The 20701-nt window shown below is 36.0% G+C and overlaps 3 protein-coding genes across 3 annotated transcripts; 2 read left to right on the forward strand and 1 right to left on the reverse strand.

Annotated features, from left to right (window-relative positions):
• The first annotated feature begins 67 nt into the window (after positions 1–67).
• Positions 68–5386, forward strand: LOC110719336 (F-box protein SKIP31-like). Its single transcript, XM_021898247.1, has 9 exons — positions 68–383; positions 876–1109; positions 1201–1274; positions 2967–3042; positions 3176–3286; positions 3914–4088; positions 4174–4292; positions 4787–4853; positions 4939–5386. The coding sequence occupies exons 1-9, from the start codon at positions 300–302 to the stop codon at positions 5007–5009; spliced, it is 1011 nt and encodes a 336-aa protein (XP_021753939.1). The 5' UTR covers positions 68–299; the 3' UTR covers positions 5010–5386.
• A 783-nt stretch (positions 5387–6169) lies between these two features.
• On the forward strand, positions 6170–7366 carry LOC110719731. The gene is made up of 2 exons (XM_021898721.1): positions 6170–6217; positions 6950–7366. The coding sequence occupies exons 1-2, from the start codon at positions 6170–6172 to the stop codon at positions 7364–7366; spliced, it is 465 nt and encodes a 154-aa protein (XP_021754413.1).
• Positions 6885–8994, reverse strand: LOC110719337. The gene is made up of 2 exons (XM_021898248.1): positions 7883–8994; positions 6885–7727 (listed from the first exon to the last, which is right to left on the reverse strand). The coding sequence occupies exons 1-2, from the start codon at positions 8357–8359 to the stop codon at positions 7605–7607; spliced, it is 600 nt and encodes a 199-aa protein (XP_021753940.1). The 5' UTR covers positions 8360–8994; the 3' UTR covers positions 6885–7604.
• Between the last annotated feature and the right edge of the window lie 11707 nt (positions 8995–20701).

A 20701-nucleotide genomic window follows, 5' to 3' on the forward strand; every position in this document is an offset into this window, starting at 1 on the left:
TGATTATGTGATGGTGTGAATTTGTCCATCACAAGTCTGGTACAAAGCTACAAAAACAACCCAAATAATTGGCCCAGTGGGCAGCCAGCCCAATAACTAAACCGACGCGAATATCTCGCATCATTGAAACACACCAACAAATGGAATTTCACCGTCACATATATATACGCTTTTTCACCGCCGGCGAAGTTTCGCCGGTCGCCGGTATTCATTGCCGTAAATTTCTTTTCAAAGAAACCCTAATTTATTTCTTGTCGTGTTTTTGAAAATCCCAATTTCAATTTCGAAATTGAAAAAAGATGTCGAATTTGAATTTGGATGAGGAAGAGGAGAATCTTGCTCAATTTCTCGAATCTGAGATTCTCTCCGAAGTTTCTGATCAGGTTTTGTTTTTTCCCTCTTAAGTTATTTGATTTTAATTCTAAGCAATTTGTGAAATTGTTCTTTTTTTCCTGAATTTAACCCTTGAATTTATCCTGATGAACCCTAATTTCAATTTAATCATAATTTATTCGTTATATTTCAATATACCAATGTTTAAACAACGAAATAATGATTATCGTATAGTAAAGATACTAGATTTGGGGTTTTTTTGGTTACTTTATTTATCTGGGAATTTGTCATTGCCATTTGCTAAGTTAAGATTTTTATAAGAGATTTATCAAATTTTTATGGTTGTGAGTAATTCTGTTGCATGATACTGTATATTGTACGTTTCATTGTGAAAATTTATGGGTTTAATGATTGTTGAATTTTCCAACAATTTTACTGGTGAAGTTCAGTAGAGAAGCCAAAGCATTTATGTATTGGTGGAATTTCATGCTATTAGCTACATTTGAGAAATGATTTGGATTGTGGGTGTGTTTGATGTACAGGATGAAGACACAAAGGACATGGAGAGACCAATAAAGAGGACGCGTACAGAGGACATTATCGGAGAGACCGAGAATGCTGCTTGCGATATCGATGGAGATAGTGGGTCGAAGGCTGAGAGTTCAAGTTGTAGCACTGGTACCGGTATAATTGGCGGGTTGAGGATTGAAACTGGGATATTAAGCAAGATACCTCCTGAGTTATTTCAGCATGTTCTCAAGTTCCTGTCTTCTGAAGTATCTAAATTTAATTTTCAATTGAAATAAGTTTTCTTTTTATTTATATAGCTAGCATATCTTGTACTTACCTTTTTTATGCAACTTGCAGGATCTTATTTCATGTTCGCGAGTGTGCAAGTTTTTGAATCATGCAGCATCGGAAGAATCCTTGTGGCGTCGCTTGTGAGTATATATTTAATTTTGTTTGCGTCTTGCCTATTCATCAAAGATCAGGCTTTTGCTTCTCATTGATTGGTATGCTGTTATCGTTTTGTGGGTATACATTGTATCATGTTATTGCTACTTAAATTTGACCGAGTGATTATAAATACCAAGCCTTTAAATAAAAACCCCTTGTTGCTTGTATTGTCATTAATTATGCACATGCCTCTTTTGCCATAGGCCATTCTGGTTTCTTTGCTATCGTTTTGGTAGGTGCATGTGTTCAGTCATGATCTTTTTGATGTTTTGTTTATCCATTTGTAACCTCTTTTAAGTTTTTTTGTAACATTTTTGAGTTGTTTTTAAAGTGAAGGCAGAATTTCACAGCTTTCAATCTTTTTGAAATATTTAATGGATATAATATTTATTCCAACCTTACCCAATTAACATGGGTCGATGTCACATGCCGCAAACTTGGTGCGTGTGGTTTGTGATGAGATCTTAACCCACAGACCTGCTGGTATTTTTCTCTGACGACGGGATGTGGTCTCCTTCAACCCTTTTCCCCTGTTCACATCTGCTTGTTCTACTTTTTCCCCTTGTTATACTTTTTATTCATTTTTTTTTATGGGTGTGGAGGTTTGGGGTAGGTGTACGTGCAATGTATTAAAAGCGCACCCGACCCGACCTGATCCGAAACCGACCCGTAAAATATCCGATTCAGATTTTGACTCGCGTGGACACAATAATTTGGTATGACTCGACTTTAAAAATTGACCCGACCCGACCTCATCAAACCTGTCCGATCATCCAAATTGATAACTCTACACTGAGGCGCATGAAGAGCAACAAGAAGCACCCATGGCGCAACACTTCAGTCAACTTTAAATGTTTATAAATTGCGCCTCTCTTCAAAGAGGTGTTTGCCTAGGGACAATAGAACCCCTCTCACGTTAGTGTGCCTTAAGCTTTTTTTATAAATTTGGCAGGTGGAAGGGGGGGGGGGGGGTTTGACTCACGTGACTTCCTCTTAGCTTCCTCTTCTCTTAACCTTCCAAAAGTGTTTTTTTAGAGCGTGTAGCACTAGATAGAATAATGACTAAGATAAGGGGAGTTAAGGCTGAAATGAAGAAAGTTGGTTTGTAAGAGCGTGCAGCACTAGATAGAAGCGAGTGGAGGAAAGAGGATCTTTGTTGATGATCATGAGAGACAGATCCTTCATCCTTGTCTCACGCAGTGACGCAACCAAGATCATCCTTATGGGAAAGCTTTTTTTTTTTTTTTTACATTTTTTAATTTTAATTTAATTTTTTTTTTATAAATACTTTCTGTTAGCTTGTTGGCCATCCACTTCATACCAAATAAGCTGCAAAATTTAACACGGAGTAAATTCAAGTAGTAGGCTAAACATTCTGCGCTTGAGTCTTTTAAATGTTAACAGGTAGCTTGGCTTCCTTTGTTATCAGCCTGTAGTATAAGGGTTTTGGCAAAACAAAGAGTTGAAAAAGTAACTGTCATTATGAGAGAAGAAAAGGAAGATAACTTGGAAATGGAAGGGGAAGTGACACTTAAGAAAAGCTGTGCCTGCTCTTCAATTCAAATTTCAATGCCGATTTAATACTTTTTATCATTTAAGTTTAATTGTCCTTGAATTGCTTCTTGTCATATGAAGTTGCCAGATTATTTATAGCCCACATTATACAATTCCTGCAGGTATTGCTTGCGTTGGGGGTTGTTGCCACCAACAAGAAATTTACGGGACTGTGCTTGGAAGAAGCTGTATATACAGGTAATATGTGAATGCAGCATTATGTAGTGTCAGTTTTAAGTGAATCAGATAATTCACTATTTCTACCTATCTACTTCAGATGGGTGAAGTATGATGGAATCTCTTCCACCTCTAACCATTTTTACTCTTGCAGCGTGATGAGGAGGATATGGTTCAATCTGTGACAAATTGCCAACCTGAGTTTAAAGAATATTATCTTCAAATGTACGCAGCTAAGAGAAGTCAAGCTCCACTTCTTTCTCAGGTAATCTCTGGATTAGATTTAAACATTCTATTTTATCTCTTGAACACATGTTTATGCAGTACTGGATATTCAATGAAGTTCCCCTACCAGAATATACAATTTTTTATGAAGAAATAAGGCCTTATATCACCTTGGAACCTCTTTTCCTGCTTCACAAGAATCTTAAGCAATTTCAACTAAAAGATATATGTTTGTATAAATCATAGTGTGATTTCTAATTTGCTATGCAAGTGTGGGATACTTGGGGATCACTGGATCAGACCCCAAGCAACAAATATCTCTGATTGCAAATATTTGACTGCCTTAAAAGTTTATAAACAAACATGTAAGCCATATTTTATCATTGTTAGTTTGCTACACCAAGTCTGAGATAATGCTGATTCCACTAAGTGGCATGAAAACAAATCATACTGAAAGTTTAATAATGTTTATACTTTGTGTTCTCAATTTCTCATATTTGAACTTCCAAATTAGCCAGTTCTGTGCTTCTCATCATGTTTTGGGATCCATGGTGTGAATATTAATTTCTATTTGTTTCATGTGTATTGTGTACTTTTGGAGCAAGGAAAACTTAGTCCTTTACGCGCCTGTTCTGCATCAGTCTAATACATTTTTTTTTTATGCAAGGTAAATGACGATCTCATTATTCTTGACAAAACGGTTGCTGATCAAGTATCTATGTGGAAGAACAGTAGAGGCCTCAGTGATAAGGTGGTCACAGACCATACTTGCTCTGGGGAGGTTTGTTCTTTCTTTCAAATTGGGAATGTTTTCGTTTGTGAAAAGACTGGAAATGTTCATGGTAATATTCCTGTTTGGCTGTGCAAGGCATCATATATGTGAGAAGCTTATTGCAGTTTTGGTAATTTATTTTGTTGTGATTGCAGTATGTGATGATACATGCAAGGAAGCTATTGCTGATCCTGCAAATGAGCTTTTGGTTTGTACTATATCTGGACGCTGCTTTGACAGACTTCTTTCACCATCTGAAGTTGTAGGAGATGGGGTACGTAAATATACTTTGTATCTCCTATGTTTATGTCTGCGGTGGTAGAGTCTCTTCACCCCACTCACCTCAGAATAACAAAAATTGACATCTTCACTATTTTTTTTTCCTGTGCAAATCTCCACACATCCCCCTCCCCCCCCCCCCCCCCACCCCCCCTAAATTTTTTTCTAGCCAAGTCCATATAATCCCTCACTTCCCCTCCCTTTCTAATTGTGTCCAACTGAGTCTGGAAATGAGGTTGAGTGATTAATTGTATAATTCTACATGCAGTCTTGTATCTAGCCTCCCCTACAGCATTTTTTTCCCATTTATGTACCTTGCTGTAGATCGCATTTTGTTCTTCCTGCTGTGTTATTTTGTAGTTTTGTCGATGGACTTGAACAAATACCTAGTTCTAGAATAAGCAGAATGTGAAGTTGCATTGTCTATATACCTATCTTTGTCCATTACTGTTGTATTCTGATATTAAAGATGTTTTATTAAAAATACAGGACCAGGAGCAACAGCAAGATGTTGTAACTGATGAAGCTGAACCATTCATGGGAGCTGGTCGTTTTGGTATAAATTCTTACCTTTACTATAACTCTACGAGTTACATTCTTGCAAACTTATTTTCAAATCTTATGCCGTTTCTTTTTCTCAGCACGAGCTTATTTGTTGGGATATAACTGTGATGACGAGAAGGAACTTGAAGCTGCCTTGAGGTTTTGCTGATTTAAGCCATGCCCTTATCTTAGCTTTCATATTATCATCTTCTATGTATTATGTAAAGACCTGAGAGATTATGCTTTCTACCTTGATGCTGGAAAACGCTTCGAAGTGGTTGTTCAGAAGCCCTGTTCTTGAGATGACGTTAGGTTATACTTGTATCATTAAAACTGCATGCTACAAGGTGCTATCACTCTATATATGTATGTGTTGTAGGATCCCCTCTTTAGATTTAAGATGTATTTTCTTAAAATTTCAAAGCTTGTAATAATAATACCTTGATGTAGATAAATATTATCAGTACCTTTAATTGCGTTAGTCCCATAGCTTGCTGCTGGCTTCAACAGCTGCAACAGCAGTGAGTTTCTTTTCTTTCTTTTCCAGTTTATTATCCCTCTTTGTTACCTTAAAAGTTTGTCCAATGTATAGCTCTCTTATGTTAGATGAGTATTGAGGAGCCACGCCTTTTGGCCTAGCTATCTGCTGATCTGCCTAGCGGCCTGGACACGAACACGAATCAAGTGATACTTGTGATATTAATATGATTGATTAATTGTCGATGTCCTTATAAAACTAATTTTTGGGGATGAGTTTGTCCTCTAATTAAGTCTAATAAAGTCCAATTTACATATTTTTTGTAAAAAAAATCTTGTTAAGTCCAATTTACATATTTTTTGTAAAAAAGATCTTGTTATTAATATTAAAAAAATGTGTCTTCCAATTAGATTAGGCTACCAAACATGAGTATAGTCAAACCATTAAAACCATCCCAATCCCCAAGCTTAGTCCAAATTTTACCAATAATCAAGATCTTGAATTCAAGTATTCTTGTAAAATAATCCAACAAAATTTTAAGAACAAAGACATTGCATCTGTCATTTTAATCAATTATAAAATTGAACTGCTATTCGTCGTTCGCAAATTACTGGGTGACGTTCACATTTTTAATTGAAATGACATTTTTGCCCTTGTGGGTATTTTATCTATTTAAGGGTCCACCATGGGTAAATTTAGTTACCGACAACATTAAAAACATTACCGACCCACCACTTGTGTTAAAAAAATCCCGAGCATTAAAAAATCCCGGTTCCACCATTGTACGGTAATCCCGAGGAATTTAAAAATCCCGGGCCAGAAAAGGAAAGTGTACAGAGTGATGTTTTACGATGGACGACGACAGCGTTCACACGCCGGAGGGTTCGACGGAAGAATCTGTAAGTATTTCGGATTTTTTTTTTTTGTAAATAGGACATCCGCTAGATTTTTCCGGAAATCTTGGGGAGATCAGCCCAAAATTTCCGGATGTCCCCAATAACATCCGGAAATTTCAGGTGGATGTACACATCCGGATGAAATTTTCGGATGTAATTAGGGACATCCGTAAATTTTGGGCGGATCTCCCCCAAATTTCCGGAAAAAAACAAGCGGATGTCCTTTTTTTTTGTTTTTTTTGTTTTTTTTTTTACGTAATTGTTATTGTTATTATTGTTATTATTATTATTATTATTATTATTATTATTATTATTATTATGGTTATTAATATTAGTTTTGTTAATTTTGTAAATTTCTGTTATGATTATGATTATTATTAATATTATTACTACTATTATTATTACTATTGTTGTTATTATTATTATATTAGTTATTATTTGTTAATGTTACGTAGTTATTGTTGTTATTATTATTAGTATTATTATTGTTATTGTTATTATCATTAGTATTATTATTGTTATTATTATTATCATTAGTATTATTATTGTTATTATTATCATTAGTATTATTATTGTTATTATTATTATTACTATTAATACTATTAATATTATTATTGTTATTATTGTTATTTTTATTATTATTATGATTATTTGTATTATTATTGTTATTATTATTGTTAAATTTAAAATAGTAATCCTTGCGTGTTTTATTTGTTTGTATTGTTATTTTGATAGGATTCGGAGGTTGAAGACGACGGTGACGTTGTGAATTACAGTGCACATTTTGTGACAGACACGGTTTTTCTAACGTTTGACGATGCAGTTACATGGGCGGATGTTGTTGCAATAAATCTGGGATTTATTTTGGTGAAATCGTCTTTCAACAAACAGAGGGATGGTCGACCAGTTCGATATTTAAGATGTGACCGGGGACGCAGGAGTAAGCCGAGAGATCTTGAGAACGCAATTCGGAAGGACACCAAAACCAAGGGCATTGGTTGTCCTTTCTACATCAAGATATGTTACGAGTTCGTCACCAATACTTGGTTTATCCGGGCGAAAGATGATGTAACTGGGACCCACAACCATCCAATGATTGCGTATCCAGAGGGTCATCGTAAAATTAGTGGGTTGAGCCCGAATGCGAATTAGATAGTGAACATGTTGTTGTACTTTCATTTAGTGGGTTGAGCTTTAATTAGATAGTGAACATGTTGTTGTACTTTCATTTATGTTAAACAGTTGTCGTTATGTAATTTGCAACGAATTGAACTTAATTAAACAAAATATTTACAAAACCACCAAAACAGTTGTTCAATACTTAAAGTACGTGACGAATAAATAGTACATAAATGAAATGCGTACAAGGGAAATAAAAAAAAAAGGAAGTTCACAACCCCATCATCGCCCTCCAATCAGCTCGTAGCGCCTCAGCCATTGCTCTTGTATCACGCGATAGGCTCGGATACTCCTCCAGGATCCTGTTGATGACCTCCATAGACCGACCCATCCACTTCAATTAAAAAAACAACATATTAAATAAATCACAAGTTTTTTTAAAAAAAAAAACAACATATTAAAAAAATCGGATTTTTAAAAACAACATATTATAAACAACATATTAAAATAGCAACTTATTAAATTATACCAAAAAATACAACTACTTACGTAATCCGTGTTAGTTCTCTCTGGCAGTGTGCGACTCTCATGTGATGACGCAACTGGAGAAACACGTGGATGAGAAAATCGGTACAGCCACTGCATGTAACCAGGACCGACTGTAGGAGCACCACCACCAAGTCTGCTGAGGGCACCTACCACGACACTAAAAGACATACCAGGGACAAACCGAGTCCACGTCACAGATGTCATCTCTGGCGGAAAGTCAACCCGATACATCTTCAAGTTCGTCGGTCTCTTAGCCTTCTCAGGCCTGATAATGGCTGGTGGAATGCCCTGGACGTATCCAGGTTGCCGAACCACTCGATCAGGCATGTATGGCTCAATGATGCTACGATACTGGATGCAGCCAATGAAAAGAGTAGCAGGCACGCGTCGTGCTGGATCAACTCCGTACGGTAGCCAGTTAACTTCATTGTCAGTCAAATGATCCAACCTAGCCCGAAAAGCGAGAAGGCGCTCCATGCTCTTGTTAGGGCACCCCGATCCAACATCCCAGGCGGACGCACGAGGAATATTTCAATAATAATTCATAGTCAAAAAAATCAAATCAAAACTATAATAAATCAAATCAAATAAACAATAATAACAGCATTACAAATAATAACAATAATATTATTCTTACAATACTAATACACTACTAACAATAACAACACACTAACACACTACAAATAATTTCAACACAATAACAGACCAAATCAAAACTATAATTAACCACAAAACTGCCAAAATTTAAACGCAACAACGACAACCCAATAAAAAAACAATTACAATAACAATAACAACAATTTAAGTAAACAACCATAATACATAACAACAACAGCAGCAAAAACCAATACAAACCAAACCAAATTTACATAACAATAACAATACATAGCAACAACAAACTTACTTTAATGCTAAACTATAATTATTGTAAAACTATAATTATTGTAAAACTAAATCAACAAAAATTACATATCAATAACTATTGCAAAACTAAATCAAGAAAAAAATTATTTTAATGCCACAAATGAAGGACACAAATTACTTCAAAAAAAAAAAAAAAAAATGAAGGACACAAATATTTTCAAATTAAAACATGCACCAAATCAACAAAATCGAGGACAAAAAAAAATAAGAAAAACAAAAATTAAAAAACAAAGGAAAAACAGAAAACAAAAAAAAAGGTGGAAAAACAGAAAAACACAAAAGCCAAAAAAAAAGGGAAAAACAGGAAAAAAAAAGGGGAATAACAGAAATATAAAAAAAAATAAAAATAACCTGGAAACTGGACTTCCGCCCAGAAAATCCGGAAGTCCAGGGGAACTTCCGAAAATTTCAGGCGGAAACCCCACTTCCGCCTGAAATTTCCGGAAGTTCCCCTGGACTTCCGGAATTTCTGGGCGGAAGTCCCCTTGTCCAGAATTTTTTTTTTCAAAATTCAAAAATTTAAAACAAAAAAAAAACTCACCGGCTCGCCGCCGCTAATGCCGCCACCACGACCACCAAACGTCAGCCTAATTCTCCGTCGGTCTGCCATTGTCGGATTCAACGTTAAATTGCAAGATTTGCTTGTGTTTGAGTAGCCTTCAACTATTTTGGTTTTTTTTTTTAAAAAAAAATTCTGATTTTTTTTTTTCAAAATTTCAGAGTTTTTGGAAGGTTTTAGAGTGAGAAAGTGTCAAAGAGTGATTTTGTGAGATGGGAAATGTCTCGTAAAGCCCTAACTTACTTTATCGAGTATTTATATACGGAGGGCAATTTAGGAAATTCTATAAAAAATGTGAACGTCACCTAGTAAAATGCGAACGACGTTTAACAACACCAACTAACTTTGAATTAGTTGGGTGCATAATGCACCCGGGTTTACATAAAATTTCAAAAATATCTTGTGCCATTAATTTTCTATCTTTCTTTGACTTTTTCCTTCAATGCTTCGGACTTGTAATCTATATACGTAGTACTGTAGAACGGAGTACTTTGTATTTGTCCATTCAAGAAATATACAAAGTCAAATAAGTTTTATAAAATTGATAGAATATTTTATTCTTGTCTATAAGTAATCTTAATGATCAAAAATATATTACTCGGAACTATTTATGCACAATTACTTCTTGGGCACTAATTTTTTCTTAAGGCTCTCAATTTCTCAAAGCTTTAAAGAGAAAATTTTGTTGTCAAAATTCAACATAATTTTTTCTAAACAAAATAGCAAAGGTCTAATCAAGTCAAAAGCACAATGTTTAGTATGGAGTACAAGATTACTCACAAGTAGTACTGTACGGTTTGACAGTTCGGTTTTGGTTCGGTTTGAAATCGGTTCAAATGTCTTACGGGTTGGTTTCAGTTCGGTTTAAATAATTATCGGTTCGATTCGGTTTCGGTTTATTCTTGAATGGTTTAAATTCGGTTCGGATTGTAAACGGTTCGGGTAGTAAACAGTTCGGTGTAGACGGGTTGCAGTTTGTTAACGGTTCGGTGTAAACGGTTTTTATCCCGTTTTAAATTCAGTTCGGGTAGTAAACGGTTCGGTGCAGACGGGTCGCGGTTTGTTAACGGTTTGTTGTAAACAGTTTTTTATCCCGGTTCAAACAGTTTCGGGTTAGAAACAGTTCGGTTCTTTTTTGGTTCAGTTTTATTTTAGTTCGGTTTATAACTGGTTCGGTTCGTTAACGGGTTCGGTTCTTCTACGATTTAACATTATTTGGATCGGTTTTATTTCAGGTTTACTAAATTACGGTTTGGGTGTGTTTTTGATTTCAAAAAATCGGTTTTTTTATCGAGTCGTTTGGATTCTGGCAATTAAACGATTTTGGTTTGAAATTTTATACTACTTTCTAACTTTTTGCTGGTTAACAAGTTTTATATCAAGCCGAGATTTCATCACTTCATATTGAGGCATCATATTATATGCAAATTCTCATTAATTTTATAAATACATATCATGTTATGTTTCCAGTTTAGCCATACTGATCTTACTAGTTTATTACGAATTAGATTATAAAAGTTTAGTGCATTAATGTAATATTGTTTTACTATCAGATTATTATCTACTTCTTATTTGATCATTTAGTTAATAGTGGACATCATACTGAGGTCATAATAACGAGGGATGAATTGAGGAGATAATGAACCGCACTGACCCGCCCAATAACCACCCCTAGTAGGAAGTGGTTTGTAAACGGTTCGAATTAGAAGCGATTCGGTTCATAAACGGTTCGGTTTATAATTAGTTCGGTTTATAAACGGTTCGGTGCAAACGGGTTGCAGTTTGTTAACGGTTCGGTGTAAACGGTTTTTTATGCCAGTTCAAACGGTTTCGGGTTAGAAACGGTTCGGTTCATTTTCGATTCGGTTTCCTTTCAGTTTGGTTTAGATTTGGTTCGGTTCTTAAACGGTTTAACGTTTACTCGGATCGGTTCGGTTTTGGTTTTACTCACATGCGGTTCGGGTCGGTTTTCGGTTTCATAAAATCGATTTTTAATCGGTTCGGTTCTCATTCGGATCGGTTGAAACAGTTCGGTTCGGTTTTTGACAGTGCTTACATACAAGCATTGTATCATAACATAATGCTAAAAGTCCAAACATGTTATTGGTCATGTGTCCATCTTCACTTATGCAAAGACTTATAATATGCTTCTTTGAGTTCTTCCCAATTAAATAATTTAACATATTCATTTTTTTTAATCTTGTGTAATGTAGAAGGCTATTTTATTCAAATATGACGAGGGGCTTACATTACTAAGTTTATGTGCTATGCAACATTCTCATCTAGCACTGTTAAAAGGGTTTGATAGTTCGGTTTGAAAATGGTTCGTTTTGAAATTGGTTCAAGTGCCTTACGGGTCGGTTTCAGTTCGTTCAAATTATTATCAGTTCGGTTCGGTTTCGGTTTATTCCTGAGCGGTTTTAATTCGGTTCGGGAAGTAAACGGTTCGATGCAACCGAGTTGTGGTTTGTTAACGGTTCGGTGTAAACGATTTTTATTCAGGTTCAAACGATTTCGGGTTAGAAACGGTTCGATTCTTTTTCGGTTCGGCTTTATTTCAGTTCGATTTAGAACGGGTTCGGTTCTTATACGGTTCAACATTATTCGGATCGGTTCGATTTTGGGTTTACTAAAATACGGTTTGAGTTAGTTTTCGATTTCAAAAAATAGGTTTTTAATCGATTCGGTTCTCATTTGAGTCTGTTGGTTTCGGGCAATTGTGCATTGATTTATTCCATGTGCCTCAATTCAAATTTTGAGAAAAAGTCTTCTTTAATAAAAAAAATCTTCTTTTTCAAGTTAGAATTTTTCGAGTTCTTTTTCAATTAATATATTGATTAATAATATTCTTTATTATAATTTTTGTATTGACTTTAATTTGATTTTGAAAGATCAAAGGATGCAATCATCTCATTCTAAATATTTCGAGAATTACAATAATACTTCCCCTGTTCCACAAATATTGCAACAAGGATGAAATTACGCATCCCAAATCACACTTTATATATTAAATATCTATAATTATATAAGAGTAAAAATTATAAAAAGTTAATATTGTGAAAGTATTTTATGAGATGAATCTAACAAGACCCCACGTAACTATATTTTACTTTATGTATAAATCATAATTTGTGGTCAAACAAGCATGATGAATAGTGAAAAAGTTCAGTTGTTGCATATTATTAGAATGGAGGAAGTACATCATAAGAATTGACTAAGCCAGATTTGGTCCAATATAATTCCGAGCAAAAAAAAACTTTGATGATGTCGTTTAAAGAGAAATGAAGACTATTTTTGCTTAATCCATAATTACATAAAAAAGTTGGGGAAAACAATAATGTACTTCGTAGTAAACATGTGTGCATAATTCGATTTCATATAAAATTCTTTTGAACGTGATTTAATCTTCCCTTTATAGTAAGCGGTTTGTAAACTGTTCGATTTATAAGCGGTTCAGTTCATAAACGGTTCGTTTTGTAAGTGGTTCGGTTTATAAACGGTTCGGTTTGTACACGGTCCAGTGCAAACGGGTTGCGGTTTATTAACGATTCGGTGCAAACGGGTTGCGGTTTGTTAAGGATTTGGGTAAATAGTTTTGATCCCGGTTTAAACGGTTTCGGGTTAGAAACGGTTCGGTTCTTTTTCAGTTCAGTTTTATTTCGGTTCGTTAACAGCTTCGGTTATTATACGATTTAACATTATTCGGATCTGTTCGGATTTGTGTTTACTAAAATACGGTTCAGGTCAGTTTTCAATTTCAAAAAAATCGGTTTTTAATCGGTTCGGTTCTCATATGGGTCGGTTGGTTTCGGGTAGTTAAACGGTTTCGGTTTGAAATTTGACAGTGTTATTCTTCTCTCATGCAGAACCTCTATTTTCATGTCAACCCCCTCAATTTTAAAAATAAGCATTATTCCCTTTATTTGTCCCTATTTTTTGCCCCATTACATATAATCGAGTCAAAGTTCACAAACTTTGACCATATATTCTCATTAATCTATTAGAGACAATATAGTTATGTGGGGTATTGTTAGATTCGTCTCATAATATATTTTATTAATATCTAGTTTTTATAATTTTTACGCATATGAAAATGGAGTTATATACGCTTTAAGACACATATTAGAGTAATGAAGACCGTGAAAAGTCAAATAACGCAAAAAAAAATAGTGACAGAGAACAAATATATCATGTTTGAAATAATAGGTGAAAACATAGCAACCAATCCCATCAAACCATCATTGTTTAGTACTTTTGATCTCTTCAATTACTTTTTTGCACTATCTAAATTCTTGTGCACTCTCCCATATTCAAAAGAAAATTCTTTTTGCTCAAGTTCAAATATTTTCAAAACCATTTTTCCTAAACTAGAACCCACAAAATTGCAGTTTTTACTTCAACTATCAAATTTATCTCCCATAGCTCTTTGATTGTGAGCAAAAGCAAGGCACCCAAAGGTTCGAAATTCCGAATAACCCTTTCAATATGAAACAATACCAAAGCACAAAACATTCTGCCAAGATGATATTTTTGCTCAAAAGATATTCACCAAAGATATTATCTCAACATTAATAAAGGAGCAAGAGCTAAAAGAAGAGGATAAAGAAAAATGTGTACAAATATGATATATGCTAAGCCCAACTTGATATATTTCAGGAAGACAATACTTTTTTGAGCCTAAATGTTATTCCTATTTGCAACCTAGACATTATTAATTACATCTTGTTATAATCTTTTAAATTGTTTCCAATTTAATGATGACAATTTAGATATCGAAAAATTTGCCAATTGCAGCCATTTAAAGTTTGTATTTTGTAAATTGTAGCAATTTTAAAAAAATTTACAAATTGCAGCCCAAAAATACTAATAACTTGTTAATTGCCACCCAAATAAATTTTTTCATCGATTTACGTGCTGAAAAATATTCAGTAAAGGTTTTAGGGGTCATTTTAGTTCTTAAGGAACCGAATTGAGCTCAGAATTGACAAAAAATAACGTTAGTGCCTCGTTTTGCGTATAAAAATTGTATTAATTTATGTGCAACTATTTTTTGCCGTGAAAAAGTGGCACTTACGTTAATATTTTGCCAATTTCGAGCTCAATTGTGAAAAACATTTTTCGACACGCAAATCGATGAAAAAAATGAATTAGGGGACAATTTACAATTTATTAATACTTTTGGGCTGCAATTTGCAATTTTTTTTAAATGGCTGCAATTTGCAAAATATAAACTTTAAATTGCTGTAATTGACAAATTTTCCTTTAGATATCAAATTTTTATTCAATATAAATAAAGGTATTAATGAATTAAAACATACAACTTGCATTAGAAAACATGTCAAATTGAAGGGTTGGATATGAGAAGTTTAAAAAAAAAAAAAGTTAAATATTTCATTTGTTCCAATAATATTGCAACAAGGATGAAATTATGCTTTTCAAAGCACATTTTATATGTTAAATATCTACAATTGTATAAGAGTAAAAATTATAAAATGTTGATATTGTGAAAGTATTTTATGAGACAAATCTAACAAGATCACACATGACTATATTTTTCTTAACGTATAAATCATATTATATGGTCAAACAAGAGTGATGAATAGTGCAAAAGTCTAGTTGTTGCAATAATATTGGAACAGAAGAAGTATTATTTACATCAATCATCACATGTTTTTGTCATAAATATTCAAACCTATACCTAGTTTTGAAATGGCTCTAAATACACATAAGGGTTGGATATATCATAAAGTTGATCATATGCCGCCTGACCAAGCTCGACCCGAAAACTGATTGGGTTTGGACACTTTTTCTTGGGTTTAGGACTTCTTAATACTTAATACAAGTATTTACTATTGATTGGTTGTTGGTGCAGTGGTGATTGAGACCGCACTTGGTAGGGAGGACCCGTGTTCGATCCCTCGCAACAACAATTGGGATCGGAGGTGACCGGAAGCTAACCATCCAAAAACTGATCCCCGAATCCGGATTAAGGGTGAATCGGGAGGAACACCAAAAAAAAATACAAGTATTTACTTATAATTCTCATGATTGCATGAAAGGTGAAAACGAAATACAAAACGTGGAAGTAGAGAAGCCATGATTGTGAACTTACGGCTTAATTCTCATTAATGAATCGATTACAATATATAGCCAATGCTAACCCTAAAATTACCATAACATTGGTAACTGAGATTAGGAAACAATATAAAAGATAACCCATATAACTACCAATTATTCCCACAAAATATTTCACAAAATATATCCTTAATACCCCTCCTCAAGTTGGAGCATGAGTGTCAAAAATGCCCAACTTGGAGATAAAATAATCAAACTAGGAGTTCCCAAGGGCCTTCGTGAAGATGTCGGCCAATTGGGAAGAAGTAGAAACGTATGATGGAGAAATTAAGCCTTCATTAATTGCATCTCGAACGAAATGACAATCAACTTCAATGTATTTGGTTCATTCATGGAAAACTGGATTCTTTGCAATGTGCAAAGCAGATTCATTATCGCATAACAACTTGATTGCCTTTGGGTGTTGCACACCCAAGCTCAACAACAAAGCCTTAATCCACTTTAGCTGACTTATGGTGGAGAAATACAAAGCCGCAACTAGCTTTGCAAACCAACATCTCTGTGCTTGTTTCAACCCATACAAAGACTTTCTCAAACGGCATATCAATGACGGATCCGAACTTTCAAATCCGGGAGGAAGTTTCATGTACACCTCCTCATCAAGATCACCGTGCAAAAGGCATTATGCACATCCATTTGATGAAGTTCCCAGTTTTTGGAGGCCGTAATTGCAAGAAAAGCCCGAACTGTAGTCATCTTTGCAACTAGAGAAAACGTTTCACCATAATCTATGCCTTCCTTATGGTTACCAAAGACAACCAAACGAGACTTGAGACGTTCAGTATCACCATTAGACAAATATTTTGTCTTGTACACCCATTGGCTCCCTAGAGCACGTTTACCGGGTGGAAAATGTTCTATTGTCCAAGTCCCATTGTCCTCCAAAGCTTTTATTTCCTCCTTCATAGATTGTCGCCAACCTTCATGTTTCATGCCTTTTTTAAATGATTTCAGATCATGACTACTGACAATAGCTGTGAGAAACTTATAATAATTCACAGAAAACCTGTCACAATTTATATAGTGTGCTAAAGGGTGAGGCGTACCTAAAGGAGTATTGGAAGACGGAGTGGAGGGAGACGGATTTTTAGCAAAGATAGAGTGAGTCACATAATCTCGAAGAAGAACCGAGGGATATTTATCCCGCATACCACGCCCCATGGGCTGCTGAGCTGCTTCTGCTTCGGGCTGGTTCTGCCGAACAGTGGCAGCCTCAGTGTGTGCACCCGTAGGCTGACCAGCAGGGGAAGCAGTGGTCTGGCTAGCCTGCTGCGCTGCTACCCCTGCGCCCGCAGCCTCCTCTTGCGGGTAGACAGTAGCATAGCCGTGTTGTTGGTCTGCTATGCCTGCGCCCCCAGGGTCTTGAGCACCCAAACTACTCGCATTAATCAAGGCACCATTATCACCATGATGCACCCCACTATCAACTTGCTCAACCACAGTATGAAATCCTCATTTTCAATAAATCATCATGAATATCATAATTTGACGCACACACATGTGACTCAATATTAACATCTTCTGGACAACCAAACTGTTAGGTTTTCAAGTAATTCTAGAACAAGAACTACTTTAGCAATTGTGGGAACAAAACCTAACTATGTATAATTGATAATGAATTATACAAAAATCCAAATACAATTCAATGTATTACAACCAAACACCAAATTACTAAAGAATTACAGAAAATACAATGAAAAACACTAGTTGTGAAAGATAATGTACTTGCCTCTACTCCAAGCTTTAACAATCAACATGAACATGAGAAATCGGTGACCACTTGAGTCTCAATCCTTGATACACTGACTTAGGCGTATGAATACATTCCTAAAGAGTTTAATTTCCCCCACAATGGTGCTTGGGTTTGATCCGGAAATACTCTTTGAGATACAAAAGTCAGCCCAACGTTCTTTGCACTAAGAATCGATGAAAGATGATCAAAACACTAAGAAGGATTAATTAGAAGAGATTTCTCACAAAATTTTGCAAGAAGTTTGTGAGGAATTGTGAAGAATACTTTGGGAAGGAAGAAGAATAATTCTGTATATTTCGAATCTGAAAAACAAGCCTTTTATTAAAGACTTAACCGTCAGAATTTCGCGAAAACAAACAGGCGCGGGCGCTTCACCAGGAGGCGCGGGCGCGCCAACATGAGGAGCGGGCGCTCCTACCAAAACATGCGAAATTTCACAGGAAGGCAGAAGAGGTCGCGGTTTTAGCGCGACCAGCAGCGCGGGCGCGCCAACCAGGAGGAGCGGGCGCTCCTATATTAGGAGCGGGCGCTCCTCTCCTGTACTTCCAAAATCCATCAAGGGAGGCAGAAGGGGGCGCGGTTTAGGCGCGACCCAAGAGCGGGCGCAACACTTGGACGGGCGGGCGCGCCAAACGACGCGCGGGCGCGCCAACTTTCTCCTTTGAAACCTTCAGATTCCAGTGAGGTCCGCAGTTTAGGCGCGACCTCAGCGCGGCCGCGCTTACCCAACGCGGGCGCTACTCATGGTTCGCGAGCGCGCAACCATCAACACTCTAAATCTTCCAACAATCCTCCCCCATTTAGAGTGTTACTTAAAACATTCTCCACTTCTTACAATTAAACCACATCTCATGCATCAATGTCAATGTCCCTTCGGATTGAATTGACACCTAGTACAACACACTTAACGATGATCATATCCCATGATTTCCATATGGATTGAATCACGCGGATATATCCAATCATTCGAAGGTGAAGTACACATAAGACAAATCGAATTAATCATCACTTGACACCTTTAAACAACCATGTGTCCGTATCTTTCATAAGTTCATCAAAGTCTATATGTCCAACTAGACTTCTTGAAGCGGCTAAACTTCAAACTTATATAGGTAGGTTCTCATATACGTAATTGTGCCCTTGTGACAAGACACTGACATTTAGAGCTTCTCAACTGTAAACCTTTGAGAACTTTAAATGACGCTACCTTACACATCACAAGTACCATAGCAATATGGGTCATCAAATATTGCTAACAAACAACAAAAAATGCAATTCAACCACATTGAATCTAAGACTTGATGTTTCTTCAAGCGTTAGATTGGGTTTCACAAATTTGTGTTTTTGGACATAACCCCATTCCATTCATAGCAAATATGATGGAATGTCTTGGCATTGCCTTTGTAAAGCAATCCGCCAAATTCATCTTTTTCGGAACATAGTCAAGACTTATGACCCCATCATTGATAAGCTCTTTCACTAGGCTATGCCTTAGTGAAATATGCCGAGACTTACCATTGTACACTTGACTATAAGCCTTTATCAATGCCGAATTGGAATAACAATGGATTGCCACCGGTGGCATTGGCTTTGACAATAAAGGCAACTCTATCATGAGATTCCTCAACCACTCAGCTTCCTTACTAGCTGAAGCAAGAGCTAGAAACTCTGCTGCCATAGTGGAGTCGGCAATGCAAGTCTGTTTCTTAGAAGACCAAGAGATGGCACCTCCTCCAAACATAAATACCCAACCACTTACAGAAGAATCATCTTCTTTGTAAGTGATCCAACTTGCATCCGAATATCCTTCTAAAACTGAAGGAAATCCACTATAAGATAGACCATATTCTAACGTACCCTTGAGGTACCTCAAGACCCTCCTTATTGCAAACCAATGCTGTGCACCCGGGTTACTAGTAAATCTACTTAGTTTTCCCACAGCCAATGCAATATCCGGTCTTGTACTAGTCATGGCATACATCAAAGATCCAATTATCCTTGAGTATTCCAATTGGGAAATCGTTTTCCCCGAATTCTTAACCAATTTGACATTTGGTTCCATGGGGGTGTTCACGGGACACTTATCAAACATATTAAACCGTTTGATCATTTTCTCAACATAGTGAGATTGACTTAGAATAAGTCTTCCATTGTCCCGAATTATCTTGATGCCTAAAATGACATCCGCCTCCCCCAAATCCTTCATCTGAAAAGATGAGGATAAGAATTCCTTGGTCAATTCTACTTGTTGTAGACTTGTACCAAAGATAAGCATATCATCAACATATAGACAAATGATGACACCATGACCTTTGTCATCAAATTTGCTATATATACACTTATCAGCTTGATTCACCTTGAATCCAAAAGACAAAATTGTGTCATCAAATTTTCGATGCCACTGTTTTGGTGCTTGTTTAAGTCCATACAAGGACTTAACCAATTTACACACCTTATCTTCTTGTCCTTCCAAAACAAACCCTTCGGGTTGTTTCATGTACACTTCTTCCTCTAGATCTCCATAAAGGAATGTCGTTTTCACATCCATTTGATGAATCACTAGATTATATACCGAAGCCATTGCAATTAACAACCTTATCGAGGTTATTCTTGCAACCGGTGCATAGGTGTCAAAATAATCAACACCATGCTTTTGCCTAAAGCCTTGGATAACCAATCTGGCTTTAAATTTCACTATGGAGCCATCCGGTCTCCTTTTCCTAGTGAAAATCCATTTGCAACCAAGAGGTTTGCAACCGGAAGGTAAATCCTCTAAGACCCAAGTGTTATTTCCCATGATGGAATCCATCTCATCATTTATAGCCTCTTTTCAAAATGCACTATCTTGGGAAGATATTGCTTCACTATAAGTCTTTGGGTCACTATCCACATTGAAACAATATGGAGTAGTAGAACTTAGGGTATCTCTAGATCCTTCAACCAAATAAATTATGAAGTCATCTAGAGGATTCCTAATTTTCCTTTCTCTAGTACTTCTCCTCAATTGAGGAGTTTCAACATTCTCATTATCGAATGCACTTTCATGAGTTTCAAGTTGATCATTCAACTCTACTATCTCCCTATCATTGGCACTAATTTGTAGAACTTTCGGTCTACTCATTGATGAAAATCGGTTTTCATAAAAAATTGCATCTCTTGACTCTATAACTGAATGAACAGATATATAGTCATTTTGTTCTATTACATAGAACCTATAGGTTTTGCTATGCTCAGCATACCCTATAAATATGCAATCCAAGCCTCTTTCACCAAGCTTTCTTTTCTTGTTGCCGGGCACTCTTACGATTGCCCTACAACCCCAAACTTTGAGATACTTCAAGTTTGGCTTTCTTTTGTACCATAGTTCATAAAGAGTAGATTCTTTTCCCTTTGTGGGAACTCGGTTAAGAATGTGACATGCTGTCAACATTGCTTCACCCAGAACCCT

The sequence above is a fragment of the Chenopodium quinoa genome, unplaced genomic scaffold (genome assembly GCF_001683475.1).
Source record: "Chenopodium quinoa cultivar QQ74 unplaced genomic scaffold, ASM168347v1, whole genome shotgun sequence".
NCBI lineage: Eukaryota > Viridiplantae > Streptophyta > Magnoliopsida > Caryophyllales > Amaranthaceae > Chenopodium > Chenopodium quinoa.

Excerpts from the sequence above, each read along its gene's own strand:
- LOC110719731 (XM_021898721.1), top strand. The coding sequence starts at position 6,170 with ATGGACGACGACAGCGTTCACACGCCGGAGGGTTCGACGGAAGAATCT. Across the intron at positions 6,218-6,949 it reads AGGGTTCGACGGAAGAATCT|GATTCGGAGGTTGAAGACGA; the intron begins GTAAGTATTTCG and ends TTATTTTGATAG.
- LOC110719337 (XM_021898248.1), bottom strand. The coding sequence starts at position 8,359 with ATGGAGCGCCTTCTCGCTTTTCGGGCTAGGTTGGATCATTTGACTGAC. Across the intron at positions 7,728-7,882 it reads AGAGAACTAACACGGATTAC|TGGATGGGTCGGTCTATGGA; the intron begins GTAAGTAGTTGT and ends TTTTAATTGAAG.
- LOC110719336 (XM_021898247.1), top strand. The coding sequence starts at position 300 with ATGTCGAATTTGAATTTGGATGAGGAAGAGGAGAATCTTGCTCAATTT. Across the intron at positions 1,275-2,966 it reads GAATCCTTGTGGCGTCGCTT|GTATTGCTTGCGTTGGGGGT; the intron begins GTGAGTATATAT and ends CAATTCCTGCAG. Across the intron at positions 3,287-3,913 it reads AAGCTCCACTTCTTTCTCAG|GTAAATGACGATCTCATTAT; the intron begins GTAATCTCTGGA and ends TTTTTATGCAAG.